The sequence below is a fragment of the Cherax quadricarinatus genome, chromosome 17, assembly GCF_038502225.1.
Source record: "Cherax quadricarinatus isolate ZL_2023a chromosome 17, ASM3850222v1, whole genome shotgun sequence".
Taxonomy (NCBI): Eukaryota; Metazoa; Arthropoda; class Malacostraca; order Decapoda; family Parastacidae; genus Cherax; species Cherax quadricarinatus.
Window position 1 is genome coordinate 50,673,430 of NC_091308.1, and position 16,548 is coordinate 50,689,977.

Consider the following 16,548-nt stretch of genomic DNA (forward strand, 5'->3'; position numbering starts at 1 on the left):
AAGAAGTGAAGACGGACTGAGGTGTTGAAATAGGGACGTCTGAGCCCAGGACAGCAAAAGAATTAGATACAGGAGTGACTATGGGACTGGCAACCGCAGAGGAGGCTGCAGAAGATGCGACCCCAGAAGTGGGGGGGCGTTTTGAAACACGAGAATAAGAAACACGGGGTAGTTTCCCTTGGAGGCGGAGATGAGACCTTCTGCCTCTTTGAGGCAACGAATTTCCCGCTCATTTAAGTAGACCTGGCAACGGCGAGAGTACGAAGGGTGAGCCTCATGACAATTAAGGCAAGAGGGAGTTCGACTGCAAGACATATTAGAATGGTCATTGGCACCACAGACTGGGCATTCGGCTATAGATCTGCAATATTTTGCTGGGTGGCCAAATCGCCAGCAATTCCTACACTGTTGCGGTGTAGGGATCACCTTCCGAACTTGTAACCGATGTCCTGCTACATAAACAGGATGGGAGTTCACGGCTGTCAAAAGTTAAACGAGCCACATTGCCACATTTGCCTGCGGGCAGGAAGAACATGAGTGTCTACCATGAGAATTGGGAGATCTTGGGGTCCCAGCTGTTCGAGAACGTCATTGCCACATGTCTGGAAATTCTGTTGGACTATGGTATGGGGTAGAATAACAGTACCACTGCAAGAATTGAGGGAATGATGTTTTTTGATAGTGATAGGAATAGTATTGATATGTGAAAGAAGAGAAAGATCATGAGCTTGGGTAGAATTCTGGACTGTGATGATATGTGTACCACTCTTAAGAGCATGAAAGGAAATATCTCTACCAACGTGGCGTAGGAGCGCTTTGCCAATACAGTGGACCCCCGCATACCGTTGGCATCACATAACAATTAATCCGCATACCGCTTGCTTTAATCGCAAAATTTTTGCCTCGCATACCGCTTAAAAACCCGCTCACCGCTGTTCGTCCAAGACGCGTCCAGTGTGCGCCCTCAGCCAGCCTCACATGTGCCGCCCGTGCCATTGTTTACCAGCCAGCCTCCGCGGTAACATCCAAGCATACAATCGGAACATTTCGTATTATTACATTGTTTTCGGTGCTTTATCTGGAAAATAAGTGACCATGGGCCCCAAGAAAGCTTCTAGTGCCAACCCTACAGCAATAAGGGTGAGAATTACAATAGAGATGAAGAAAAAGATCATTGATAAGTATGAAAGTGGAGTGCGTGTCTCCGAGCTGGCCAGGTTGTATAATAAACCCCAATCAACCATCGCTACTATTCGTGGTACAGCTGCTGCTGCTGCACTGTCAGCTGCTGCTGCTGCTGTAGCATCGTCTGCTGCTGCTGTAGCATCGTCTGCTGCTGCTGTAGCACTGTCAGCTGCTGCTGCTGCTGTAGCATCGTCTGCTGCTGCTGTAGCATCGTCTGCTGCTGCTGTAGCATCGTCTGCTGCTGCTGTAGCATCGTCTGCTGCTGCTGTAGCACTGTCAGCTGCTGCTGCTGCTGTAGCATCGTCTGCTGCTGCTGTAGCATTGTCTGCTGCTGCTGTAGCACTGTCAGCTGCTGCTGCTGTAGCATCGTCTGCTGCTGCTGCTGCTGCTGCTGTAGTATCGTCTGCTGCTGCTGTAGCACTGTCAGCTGCTGCTGCTGCTGCTGCTGCTGTAGCATCGTCTGCTGCTGCTGTAGCATCGTCTGCTGCTGCTGTAGCATCGTCTGCTGCTGCTGTAGCATCGTCTGCTGCTGCTGTAGCACTGTCAGCTGCTGCTGCTGTAGCACTGTCAGCTGCTGCTGCTGCTGCTGTAGCATCGTCTGCTGCTGCTGCTGCTGCTGCTGTAGCATCATCTGCTGCTGCTGTAGCATCGTCTGCTGCTGCTGTAGCATTGTCTGCTGCTGCTGTAGCATCGTCTGCTGCTGCTGTAGCACTGTCAGCTGCTGCCGCTGCTGTAGCATCGTCTGCTGCTGCTGTAGCATCGTCTGTTGCTGCTGTAGCATCGTCTGCTGCTGCTGTAGCATCATCTGCTGCTGCTGTAGCACTGTCAGCTGCTGCTGCTGCTGTAGCATCGTCTGCTGCTGCTGTAGCATCGTCTGCTGCTGCTGTAGCATCGTCTGCTGCTGCTGCTGCTGTAGCATCGTCTGCTGCTGCTGTAACATCGTCTGTTGCTGCTGTAGCATCGTCTGTTGCTGCTGTAGCATCGTCTGTTGCTGCTGTACCACCGTCAGCTGCTGCTGCTGCTGTAGCACCGTTGTTGGTGTGGCTTATTGAGAATACCAAGAAACAATTAACCCCAGAGGATTTGCCACCCAGGATAACCCAAAAAAGTCAGTGTCATCGAAGACTGTCTAACTTACTTCCATTGGGGTCCCTAATCTTGTCTCCCAGGATGCAACCCACACCAGTCGACTAACACCCAGGTGAACAGGGAAAAATGCCTGGAACTAGTGCTCATATTGGTGAATTTAAAGCCAGCAAAGGTTGGTTTGAGAGATTTAAGAATCGTAGTGGCATACACAGTGTGATAAGGCCTGTTCTGGAAGAAAATGCCAAACAGGACCTACAGTACTCAGGAGGAAAAGGCACTCCCAGAACACAGTGTCTCATCAGTCATTGCTGCATCTTCAATAAAGGTAAGTGTCATTTATTCTTCATTTAGTAGACTAGTACATGCACAATATATACTGTGCATGTACTACTCTACTATTGTGCATGTATCCTTCTCTTTGTGTGTAGGAAAATGTATATTTCATGTGGTAAATTTTTTTTTTTCATACTTTTGGGTGTCTTGCACGGATTAATTTGATTTCCATTATTTCTTATGGGGAAAATTCATTCGCATACCGATTATTTCACATACCAATGAGCCCTCTTGCACGGATTAAAATCGTTATGCGGGGGTCCACTGTACTATGGTCGGAAAGATAGGCAGTAGAAGAAGTCGGTCTTAAAGTAAAGAATTTAGTCTATTGTGTGGTCCGAAACTGAGTGTGGAGAGGGAGTGCGTGATGTGTCGGTCTTTTCCGAGTAGAATGGGAAGGTAACGAAGTAACATCAGGAGATTGTCGTTGGCATTTAGAAGTGGGACCAGAGTCGGTCCGACGTGGGATGGGCTGGTGATTCGAAAATTGCTGCACCGTAGAGGGAGAGGCCGGAAGTATAGTCAAAGGAGAGCGGAGGTCAGACAAATCAAAGGAGTCAGTTGAAACCCCGGTACCTGAAGCGGGTGACGAAACAGCACCAGCAAGAGGTATAGGGGCCTTAGGAGTGTCCAAAGAGTGGCCAAAAGACGAGGCGAGGTCAGAACAGGGTGCGGTAACAATAAGGGGCCCGGGGATAGCGGGGTCATGGATTTGGGACTCCATGGTTAGGTTACTTCTTTCTTTTTGTTTTTAAGAAAAAAAAAAAGAAAGGAAAAATAAAAAGAAAAAAAAAAGAATAAAAAAAGGGGGGACCAGGGAGGCATAGTTCCTAGGAGGAATGAAAGGGCCAGAAATCTCCCTCCGCACCCAAGAGGACCTCAGCACCGCAAGTAGCGCAGATGCAGCATGGAACCCATGCCATACCCTACCCTTCATGCCAGTAAACCAGCAATCCAGGATAGCAACCTCACATCTGCCGAGCTACCTCGGTGGACAAAAGAGAGGGCGGCCGGATATCCGCCACAAAGCATACCTCCTTCGGCCACCACCCCCGGAATCTGAAAGGTGGCTTCCAGAGATGCACCTGTCGCCCGAAAGACACCCAAAGCCACCCTCCGAGGCACCGGAGAGGGGTCGGGACATCCCCAGGCGATCCAGATCCCACGGCAAACTACACCACCGCCAAGAACCTCAACGGAATGGGATGGACCCCGGTACCCTTCCCCTTACCTATGAACTAGTGTGCCTGTGGGAAAAATCCCAAAGGCCAAAAAGAGGAAGGGCAAAAGGGAGGGGTGGGGAGGAGGAGGAGGAGGAAAGGGAAAAGGGGAGGATGGGATAGGGAAGGGGGGATTGGGGGGTAATTAGGTTCGGTCTGAGGAAGGAGACCAACAGGTCTAATTCCTCAGACCAAGAGCCTCTTCACCACGCCAAGGAGCCCCCCTTGAAGAGGAAAGGAGGCGTTAGCATTGGTAGTGTCTCTAGAACACTTTGATGTGTATGTAGGCTCTTCCCATCATACTGTAATGGTTTATTCAGACCATAACCTGTTAGCATTTATTAACACGATGAAATCGAAGAACGCCCGAATCTTGAGATAGGCATTACAAATTCAACCCTATTCAATTTCTTTATCTTATATAAAAGAGAAAGGTAATGTAATTGCAGACACTCTTTCTCATCCCTAAATGACTAGCAAAAGAGGGCAGGGGAAATGTATTGTTCTGAGTTAACCCTAGTTTGTTTATTCCCACAGTATGAGCTGACATGTCTACTGATTCCACAGTGTCCCCTCAGGTTGGAGCAATGAGCTGAGATGCGTCCTAGCTGTATCTTGAGTGATTCGCCCATAAGACATCAACTCTAGACGCTTCAACCTCAGTTCCTTATGATGACCTGCAGTCGTGAGGGGAGGGGAGGTGTTATGCCTGGTCACCTTCCACATTTCTTTGGGCCGAAATATCACTAATATATTACGAACTTCCTTATTAATAGCTAAATTAGGGAAGTCCGACTATATAATATTATCTTGGGCCATAGTATTGTACTAAACAGAATCATATTCAATTAATGTGTATTGTAACTTGACTCAACATCATAGGTTAGGAGTAACAGTGCAGGTATTGTAAAGCACTTGAGTAACGACCAGTCTCTAGTTCAACCCCGAGTTACCTCTGAGAATAACATATGACCTACCTCACGTCAGGTCGCCCCTCCTCACAGCAAGCAGTAGCAGCTGGTCTTCAGTCCAAGGTGCATCTCTTTGAGATACAGAACCCTATTCCTTTGAGAATACGATAGATGGTGCTTGAAGGGGACAAATGTGTGTCTTACATCCCGTGTTAAATTATCTTGATTACTCACAGGCGGTCTGAAGAACCCTGTGAGGTAACCTTATGTAACTTTACAAGTATGAATGGTGGTGATACCTTAAGGTCCTGTAAATAATTCTGTATATATATATTCTTGCACTTGTAAGACACGAGAGATACGCAGATGACTTACAATTGATGTGTTTCTAACTTAAGAAACAATATGACATTAAAAGGCCTCTAAATTTTACCTGTATACTATATCAGTATAGCTCATGAACAATTGACAGAAGAGCATGGCCCCTGGTTGAGCTGTAACAATAGAAAAATTTAAATAAGTAAAAAAGTTACAGGTATGTATAGTGTTAATATCTCTGACGTGTATACTGTGTTGGACTGTTGGTGTGCACACACACTGCTTATAGTGTATGCTTATGTAGCACATTGTTTTATATTAAAAAAATGATAATGTTGTTTACATTGAGTGCAAGTTTTACGAAGTGGCTCAGGCATGGAAACCTCTGTTCAAGAGTTTTATATAACCTAGGGAGAGCCAGAAGGAAGAATAACAAGCTTTCTCCTTGTTGTAAATTAGAAAATTGTATAGTGTAAAATGTGATGAGCCAATTGATCACATATGTGAGTGAAGGCACCTGATAAACAGATGACTTGCACTCATCTACACAATATTCATATAACTGTTTTTAAATTATTATCAGCAAATAACAAAAATAAGAAATTAACCCTTTCATTGTCGAGACCCCCGCTCACAAACTTGCTCTCAGTGTCGAAGAATTAAAAAAAAAATTCTTATGAAATGATAGAGAATCTTGGCCTGTTGGTAATAATACCAAAAGTACGAAAATTGATGGTAAACTTATGGAATTACGCTCTCGCTAAGTTAACGGGCTTGGCAATATTTACACATTGGCGATTTTGCCTACTTTGAGCCCTATTTTTGGCCAATTCCATTATTCCAGTTGACCAAACTCGTAGTTATTTCGATAGAACTCCTTTCGTTGAATCGACTGAGTACAAGAAACAGCCCATTTACCAATTTCAACTACCCAATAAAGTGATCAGAAACTGGTAATTTGACCAATTTCAAGATAAAGTCCAGAATTAACAATGCAAACATTCCTAGCACTAAAATAACATTTTCTCTGTTCATTAGTCACATCTCCAGGCCCCTCTTACATTATGCTTGCTTTCCATTTTGAATTTTTATTTACACCGAACTTGCACACGAAAATCACTCACTACGAAAGCAAAAGACTTGGCAGACGATGCACCATCCCCCCAATGAAAAGCAGGGGTGTCACTAGCACGTTAAGAGACCATACAATAAGTGTCAGGGGCCCGAGACTGTTCAACTGCCTCCCAGCACACATAAGGGGGATTACCAACAGACCCCTGGCAGTCTTCAAGCTGGCACTGGACAAGCACCTAAAGTCAGTTCCTGATCAGCCGGGCTGTGGCTCGTACGTTGGTTTGCGTGCAGCCAGCAGCAACAGCCTGGTTGATCAGAGGCTGATCCACCAGGAGGCCTGGTCACAGACCGGGCCGCGGGGGCGTTGACCCCCGAAACTCTCTCCAGGTAAACTCCAGGTAAACACAAAAAATAGAAGATTTACTCTTATGCAGATTACTGCATTATTGTAAAAATGGTATAAATAATATCAGCGCATTTGTAAAAGCATATTAGACCCACCAGCTGACGTGTATTGGATGTATGATGTGATTTGTTTACTCTTGAACATCAGCAAAAATCGAACATTTCTGCTACTTAGAGCTCAGTTTCAAGCTATTTTCAGTACTAAAACCAATGAAAATCATCTCTATTTCTGTAATATATGTATTACCGGGCCGCGGGGGCGTTGACCCCCGAAACTCTCTCCAGGTAAACTCCAGGTAATATCTTCCATTCTATCAAATGGTACCAAGAAACTGTAAATGCAACCATAAAAGCCATATGAAAATACACTGCAGAGTCGGTGTTCTAATCCAAAAAAACAAGGCCACATTCTTTTTTTCTCATTCATTGCATGCTGTAGGATTTGTTTTATATGGTGCACACTTATCACATAGATGCATTCTCTGATATCTAGGTTCAAATTTACAGCTTACAGCTTATCTGAGTGATCTGAGCTCATGACGTAGATATACGGCTTGGACCCTCAAAGGGTTAACTTATTTTTATCTTGTGTGGAGAATTGGTTAGATAAGTACACTTCCCTGGATGACAATAAACCTATGACAAGAAGTACTTATCTTTTAACAACACGAATTCCAGCAGCCTCTCCCTGTATTCGCCTTCGGATTGCTGTTAGTCATACAATTTGCCCCAAAGGAGCATATATCCAGCATTTCACTATTATCTGAAATGCATAGTGGTACTCATTTGGTATGGGCATAAAGCCCGCAAATTACGACCTTGAATAGGACAACCCTAATCACTTTGTGTCTGCCCAGGGACTGCAGTTCAAGTGAGATTAAGCCTTACTTTGCTCATGTAATGTAAGTTTATGTTGTTGACAGTGCCGTTAAGGCCAATATCGGTGACTTGACTGAAGAGTGAGAAAGTGTCTCTGGGAATGTTGCACTAATGTTTGCCACAAACATCGGTAATGTTCGTTGCAATCACTCACAATACCAGTTGTACATTACACCATTCAATACCATTATTTGTTCATAGTTTTGTGGAATTATCCACAGCAGGGAGAACACAGACACACAATAAACACTATGTGGTTAGTTCTACTGCGAATTTCCTGGCTCGTATAAGGGAACGACGTACTCTGACGTTCCTAGTTTCCTGAGATTGTCAGAATGAACATGAGTCAACGCACTAGTCACTACTGTCCCTTTGTCTTTTAACGATAAGGCGGGAATGTCCTCGTGACACACACGTCTCGCTCATTCCTTGAAGCAATCTAAGGCCCGCTGCCCTCTTTGCCCTCCATTTCTACGTCTTCACAAAAGAATATGCTGAACTCGTGTTTATGTACATTCGTTGCTAGTCTGTGCAATCAGAATTAACACAAGAGGGTAGATTTCTTGTTATTTACCTGTACACTAGAAGTTATAATAGCCCCAACTTGTAGATTAAATGGAGTGCAGGTTTTCCCTTAATTTTCCTGCTGTGAAGAGAATAGTAATTACTCTTGTTTAACACTCATTGTGTAGTTGATCAGACATTCTAGCAAGGAGAGAGCTGTGCATGGAGATGCCTGGTACACATGTGGTTCTAATAAAGCTGTTTGTGAAGAAGGAAGAGTCCACTAGCCGGAAGGGCGAAGTCCCTCAGAGGGCTGAGGGGGGCTGAGAGATACCCCCTTTACTGGAGAATTTTCTCCACATCTTGGATGAGAGGCTTAGAACACTATAAATAGTTTTATGTTAGAGATCGAGAGCACAACTTAGCGGAGTTTTCATCTGTCTCTCTCTTCCTTTTTCCTCATCTTTTTCTCTGTTGTTGATAGCGTTGTACAGTGGACCCCCGGTTAATGATTTTAATCCGTGCAAGAGGGGTAATTGTTATGCGAAATAATCGTTATGTGAATGAATTTTCCCCATAAGAAATAATGGAAATAAAATTAATCCGTGCAAGACACCCAAAAGTATGAAAAAAAAAATTTTACCACATGAAATATACATTTTCCCACACACAAAGAGAAGGATACATGCACAATAGTAGAGTAGTACATGCATAGTATATATTGTGCATGTACTAGTCTACTAAATGAAGAATAAATGACACTTACCTTTATTGAAGATGCAGCAATGACTGATGAGATACTGTGTCCTGGGAGTGCCTTTTCCTCCTGAGTACTGTAGGTCCTGTTTGGCATTTTCTTCCAGAACAGGCCTTATCACACTGTGTATGCCACTACGATTCTTAAATCTCTCAAACCAACCTTTGCTGGCTTTAAATTCACCAATATGAGCACTAGTTCCAGGCATTTTTCCCTGTTCACCTGGGTGTTAGTCGACTTGTGTGGGTTGCATCCTGGGAGATAAGATTAAGGACCCCAATGGAAATAAGTTAGACAGTCTTCGATGACACTGACTTTTTTGGGTTATCCTGGGTGGCAAATCCTCTGGGGTTAATTGTTTCTTGGTATTCTTAATAAGCCACACCAACAACGGTGCTACAGCAGCAGCAGCAGCTGACAGTGCAGCAGCAGCAGCAGCAGCTGTACCACCAATAGTAGCGATGGTTGATTGGGGTTTATTATACAACCTGGCCAGCTCGGAGACATGCACTCCACTTTCATACTTATCAATGATCTTTTTCTTCATCTCTATTGTAATTCTCACCCTTATTGCTGTAGGGTTGGCACTAGAAGCTTTCTTGGGGCCCATGGTCACTTATTTTCCAGAAAAAGCACCGAAAACACTGTAATAATACGAAATATTCCGATTGTATGCTTGGATGTTACCGCGGAGGCTGGCTGGTAAACAATGCCACCGGCGGAACATGTGAGCGCGTCTCGGAAGAAAATCGGTAAGCGGGTTTTTAAGCGGTATGTGAGGCAAAATTTTTGCAATTAAAGTAAGCGGTATGCGAAATAATCGCTATGTGATGCCATCGTTATGCGGGGGTCCACTGTATAGTTGTTTTCACAGGTGATTATATACTTTCACTGATCTACGCAAGCCTTTCCAAATCTCAAGGAGTCCATCATTGTGTGTTTGACTACATTGTTTAAGTGTCCTTAAACCCTTTTCGCCCACTGTAGCACTGTCCTTCAGCCCAGTCTTTCCTTGGCATTTATTGGAGAGTTCGTCCATTATAATTCAGCCTGGAAATGAAAAATATTTGATTAGCTATCACTGACTTGAAATACCATAAAAAATTTCCTCCACGCCTTATTATTTTCGAGCCACCCAATAAATGGTATTATTTTGATTTGTCATGGAAATAATGGCTTAAAGTCTTCATGGTGTAAATAAATGAATTTTCTAGTCATTACACATTGTTTTGTGGTACTTGGGTGAAAAGTTGCAGATTTGTCAATGTTTCCTATACTGTAAATGACATGGCAGCCATCTTGTATTTCAAGGCTTTCCTCAACTTGGATTCCAAATGACTTTTATAATGTTGTTAAGAGTGCCATTGTAAGTGAATCCTGGAAAAAAAAACAGCTTGATAGGATTTTTTTCTGGGTCAAACCTAATGTTTTTCGACTACTATAACCGTCAGCATTATGCTTCTACATCCAGGCTTTTTTTTTTTTCTTGAAGTGTATTATTCACTTTCTTCTGGTAACTTTTTACTTTATTGTTTTCAGTAGGCTTTGCTAGTTGCTAGTGAGAAAGGCCAGTATTTTGGGGTGCCTTGTCACCCTTATGTGTGAAGGTAAATGAGATTATGCCCAATTATTATATATTTTAAAAACTTTAGTTTTTTTTTTCCTAACCTTAAAAATGTTGTTCCACAGTACATCAATAGACCAGACAGCAGTGATATGGGTTTGGCAAAGCGAGACCAACACTGTGGAATGTGTGAGTGAGTGTCGTGGTCACACTCAGAGTGTTGAGTGTGTTGCTGTCGACCACAGCAAGCAGTTTTTTGCAACTGGTTCATGGGACAATATGTTGAAGATCTGGTCTACAGGTGAGTTTCTTCTATGTCAAAAACAAGCTTGTTGTCACCCATAAATATTCATAATTTTTTGTTGTTGTTGAGTTCTGTTGTTAAGTTCTTAATCTATATTATATTGTCAGGTTTTAATATTGTTCAAACATTATATATATAATGGAGTGTCATGTATGCACAAGGTGACCAGATATCCCAATTTACATGGGACAGTCCCAGATATGAGCTGTATGTCCATCTTTTCTTCCAAAACTGTATGGGAGGTTTCATTGTTACTCTTTTACATTGTTACAAGTAAATTGCTCTGATATGCCATTATTTGACAAGCAAATGAAATGCAATGCTGAGTTGTTTGCTGTTGAAATTATATGTCTTGTACAGGTCCTCCATCACAAATCCGGCATCATTGGGACCTGTAGTGTGCCGGATTACTGAGTTTGCTGGATTACAGAGTGGTTAGGTTAGAATACACTTAATAAAATTAACCAACTTGACTTACACAAAGTTCATTGAACATCGGCAAAAATCGAACATTTCCGCTACTTTGAGCTCAATTTCAAGGTACTTTTCATCATGAAAGCAACCAAAATCATGTCTATTTCTGTAATATATCTTCCATTCTATCAAATGAGAGCAAACAAATGAGAATACAACCATAAAAACCATACAAAAATATACTGCAGTGGTGGCTAATGGCTGAGAAGTGAACTCCCTTATTTATTGTCCATCTTTTTTATTTTTGTTGTACGTTAAGAAGCATCTTTCCATCATACATTGCCCAAGTTTCAATGAAATAGCCCAACAAACAACCGAGAAAAAAAAATATTTACCAAAAATCATATATGGCAAGCCCAAGTCAGGTACTGGAAATAAGTCACTTTGTTTGATTTTTCTGGGTTATCCTAGGTTCTCTATACATACACTGCTATGTATGATAATCTATGTAACTGTATTTGTGTATACCTGAATAAACTTATTTACTTCTAGTCTGTCAACTGAGTACAAGAAACTGCCCATTCACTTATTTCAGCTACCCAATAAAGTGGTCAGAAATTGGCAGTTTGGCCGATTTCACACAAATTTCAACAGATGTCAATTTCAAAATAGAGTCCAGAATAAACATTGTAGACATTCCTGGCACTAAAATTACATTTTCTCTGTTCATTAGTCACGGCTCCAGGCCCCTCTTACATTAATCTTGAAGATTTACTGTTATGCAGACTACTGCATTATTGTAATACACTGTAATTGTATAAATAATGTCAACCCATTCTTGACTGGCAGGCAGACAGGTATTGGACGGTGACGTCATTTGTTTACTCTTGAGCTTCGTTAAAGAATAGAACATTTTCGCTACTGTGAGCGCAATTTCAAGGTACTTTTCATCATGAAAGCAATCAAAATCATATCTATTTCTGTAATATATCTTTCATTCTATCAAATGAGACTGAAAAAATGAGAATATAACCATAAAAACATACAAAAATATACCGCTAAGCGGCCGCTAATGGCTGAGAAGTGAACTCCGCTATTTATGGTCCGATTTCTTTCATTTTTGGTCTATGTTAAGAAGTATCTTTCCATCATACATTGCCCAAGTTTGAATAAGATAACCCAACAAACAACTGAGAAAATAATAATAATATAATAATAATATTGCATTTATGGATTTAGAAAAGGCATATGATAGAGTGGATAGAGGAGCAATGTGGCAGATGTTGCAAGTATATGGAATAGGTGGTAAGTTACTAAATGCTGTAAAGTTTTTTTATGAGGATAGTGAGGCTCAGGTTAGGGTGTGTAGAAGAGAGGGAAAATACTTCCCGGTAAAAGTAGGTCTTAGACAGGGATGTGTAATGTCACCATGGTTGTTTAATATATTTATAGATGGGGTTGTAAAAGAAGTAAATGCTAGGGTGTTTGGGAGAGGGGTGGGGTTAAATTATGGGGAATCAAATTCAAAATGGGAATTGACACAGTTACTTTTTGCTGATGATACTGTGCTTATGGGAGATTCTAAAGAAAAATTGCAAAGGTTAGTGGATGAGTTTGAGAATGTGTGTAAAGGTAGAAAGTTGAAAGTGAACATAGAAAAGAGTAAGGTGATGAGGGTATCAAATGATTTAGATAAAGAAAAATTGGATATCAAATTGGGGAGGAGGAGTATGGAAGAAGTGAATGTTTTCAGATACTTGGGAGTTGACGTGTTGGCAGATGGATTTATGAAGGATGAGGTTAATCATAGAATTGATGAGGGAGAAAAGGTGAGTGGTGCGTTGAGGTATATGTGGAGTCAAAAAACGTTATCTATGGAGGCAAAGAAGGGAATGTATGAAAGTATAGTAGTACCAACACTCTTATATGGATGTGAAGCTTGGGTGGTAAATGCAGCAGCGAGGAGACGGTTGGAGGCAGTGGAGATGTCCTGTCTAAGGGCAATGTGTGGTGTAAATATTATGCAGAAAATTCAGAGTGTGGAAATTAGGAGAAGGTGTGGAGTTAATAAAAGCATTAGTCAGAAGGCAGAAGAGGGGTTGTTGAGGTGGTTTGGTCATTTAGAGAGAATGGATCAAAGTAGAATGATACGGAAAGCATATAAATCTATAGGGGAAGGAAGGAGGGGTAGGGGTCGTCCTCGAAAGGGTTGGAAATATAAATGGTGTTTGGTAACCTGTAGAGCGGTAGTTAAATGATATACTTCTTCGGAGGCTTCTTAGTTTATTGACAAGTAGTGGTGGGTTACACAGGCTTGTGTGTTTGTGCCCATGGCCCGGGCAGGGCCATGCCACGAGAGAGAGCTGGGAGTACTTGTGTCTTGATGCCAGGCCGCTGTGTGAGTGAGAGCGAGGCAAGTCTGGGCATACTGAAGTGGCAAGGCCTATAGATGGCAGCACCAGCATAGCGCGAAATATGAACTAAGCTGGCAGACAGCATGGGCTGTCTGTGCAGACAGTACAGGCTGTCTACATACGCTCGGCCACCTACCGCGCGTCGTCCCGACGCGACAATACTGGTAGTAAAAGAAACTCGGTCTCTCTCTCGTAGGAACAGGGCACAGAACACAAAATAAAAACATATATATACATATGGACATGGAAAAAAAAACTTCCTACAGGGAGGGAAGAAAAAAACATGTGGGGTGTGCTAAACATCGTGGTCAAAGGCAGTGAGCGTCGAAGTGTATCACTGCACGCCTTCCTGCGTCTGGACAGATACTGCAACACGGGAGACATCGCTGCAGCTGAGCTGTGACGTAACAGGGTACGGTCTCCTCTGGTGAAGCAGTCATCGTAGGAGTCGCTGCAGGTTTTCACTCAACCTGGGGCACGACATGCTGGTGCCCTCGAGTGAGGCGTCGACAAAACTCGGCAACTGGGCAGGACTTCTGGCAAGCGAGTCAGGAGGACACTTCTCGACTGGTACTGTCGCTGGGCTATCACTGCCGGCGAGCGTGGAGCGAGTTGTGGAGCGAGTCGTGGCAGAGACGACTGGGCGAAACATCTGGGAGTCGTAACATCATACACCAGACTGCAGTGAGCGAGCTAGCAGTCAAAGTGACATCATCTTTGTGCAGGCTGCTCTCTGAAGCTTGTGACACGAGGCTGACACAGCGCCTGCCGACAGGGCTGGCTGCGGCTTGACGAGTATCATCTCTCGACAGTTGAGTTATAGCAGAGGGTAGTCTAAGCGTCCCCAGACTTGTTTCTCTACATATAACTGCACTCTGAAGGTCTGGAGGTGAAGTGAAACAAATCTCGATGGGAATCGTAGCAGGTACGATTCTACAGAACATCACGAGCGGCGAGCATAAAAGCTTTCTGTACAAGAGGGCTCGTACACTCAGGGCTGAGTAATCAGCTGTCAAACACACTGGTCACGGGTGACTTAGTGGTACAACTCAAGGGTCTGACCACAGACCTCACTGGACACACGGAAAACTTACAAACACACCGCTGTACATACGGTACAACATGGCTTAAACAGCAAATGATGCTTTTCTGCGCATAAAACTGACTAAGACATACTAAAATGTGAGAACACTGACTGAGAGGAATTAATTAACACACGACATATATCTTCTCTCAATCTTCTCGACAATACTGAAATAATTACTAGAACACTCGATGTTGACATCATGTGATGTCAGGCGTGATGTCGCAAGGTGACGTCAGCAGCAGTGACGTCAGCAGACATCGTGAGGTGACGTCAGGCAGACATCGTGAGGTGACGTCAGCAGACATCGTGAGGGGACGTCAGCAGACATCGTGAGGTGACGTCAGCAGACATCGTGAGGTGACGTCAGCAGACATCGTGAGGTGACGTCAGGCAGACATCGTGACGTCATGAAGTCGGGCAGCATCGTGGGTGACGTCAGCAGACATCTCGGGTGACGTCAGGCAGACATCGTGACGTCATGAAGTCGAACAGCATCGTGGGTGGCGTCGATGTGATGCGGGCAGCAGACCACAGCATGAGGCCTTGGGACATCTGGTAACTCACGTGGCTTTGTAGGTCTACGTGATCACCCACACCCACGTGACGTCATAATCCACGTAGCTTCGAGTGGCCTCGGGCACTCGGATACACAGCACTGGCAATGAATTCATACGAAAAAACAGCAGAAAACACAGCAGAGGGAGTGGGCAGTGGTGTATGGTAGTGTGGTGGCGAGGAGCGTGCGTGAGTGTATGGCAGGGCGAGCATCTAGCCATTCCTCCTCCTCCACCCACAAACACGTGGAGAAGCTCACACTGGACGCAGAAATCACCACAAAACTCACCTCTGGCTTGCTGAAACAGCTGTGCTGAGCTGAACAACAACAGCAACATACAAGTGACGCTGAACACGTGACTTGAGAAACAGCGTGGGACACTATAGCGTGGAGTCACTTGGGACGCCACGTACAATTCTCGAAGAAATTCGGCAAATTTCGGCTGGATCCTGCTAGTACCTGTGTCTGGATGCTCAAAAGTGCAGACACGACATCAGGATAACTCGTTGAGAGACGGATGCTTCTTGTGTAGGGTGATGAAGTGAAGATGACTTCATACCTCTTCCTCCTTCTCTCCAGGCAAACACAACTGCTGCGGAGCACCGCTGGTACCATTAATTACGAGTTATTTGGTAGTCTGTGGTAGCGGGGTGTGAATGATATACTTCTTCGGAGGCTTCTTAGTTTATTGACAAGTAGTGGTGGGTTACACAGGCTTGTGTGTTTGTGCCCATGGCCCGGGCAGGGCCATGCCACGAGAGAGAGCTGGGAGTACTTGTGTCTTGATGCCAGGCCGCTGTGTGAGTGAGAGCGAGGCAAGTCTGGGCATACTGAAGTGGCAAGGCCTATAGATGGCAGCACCAGCATAGCGCGAAATATGAACTAAGCTGGCAGACAGCATGGGCTGTCTGTGCAGACAGTACAGGCTTGTGTGTTTGTGCCCATGGCCCGGGCAGGGCCATGCCACGAGAGAGAGCTGGGAGTACTTGTGTCTTGATGCCAGGCCGCTGTGTGAGTGAGAGCGAGGCAAGTCTGGGCATACTGAAGTGGCAAGGCCTATAGATGGCAGCACCAGCATAGCGCGAAATATGAACTAAGCTGGCAGACAGCATGGGCTGTCTGTGCAGACAGTGGTTTGGTCATTTAGAGAGAATGGATCAAAGTAGAATGATACGGAAAGCATATAAATCTATAGGGGAAGGAAGGAGGGGTAGGGGTCGTCCTCGAAAGGGTTGGAAAGAGGGGGTAAAGGAGGTTTTGTGGGCAAGGGGCTTGGACTTCCAGCAAGCGTGTTAGATAGGAGTGAATGGAGACGAATGATACTTGGGACCTGACGATCTGTTGGAGTGTGAGCAGGGTAATATTTAGTGAAGGGATTCAGGGAAACCGGTTATTTTTATATAGTCGGACTTGAGTCCTGGAAATGGGAAGTACAATGCCTGCACTTTAAAGGAGGGGTTTGGGATATTGGCAGTTTGGAGGGATATGTTGTGTATCTTTATACGTATATGCTTCTAAACTGTTGTATTCTGAG

At 44.1% G+C, this 16,548-nt stretch overlaps 1 protein-coding gene across 4 annotated transcripts in view; it reads left to right on the forward strand.

The window, feature by feature from the left end:
- LOC128686298 (ribosome biogenesis protein WDR12 homolog) overlaps positions 1–16,548 on the forward strand; it is a 101,984-nt gene that overhangs the window by 45,581 nt on the left and 39,855 nt on the right. For all 4 annotated transcript variants that reach the window (XM_070085992.1, XM_070085991.1, XM_070085994.1 and 1 more), the window contains one exon: positions 10,365–10,540. In XM_070085992.1, coding sequence (XP_069942093.1) covers positions 10,365–10,540 — 176 coding nt within the window. The remainder of the gene's footprint in view (positions 1–10,364; positions 10,541–16,548) is intronic.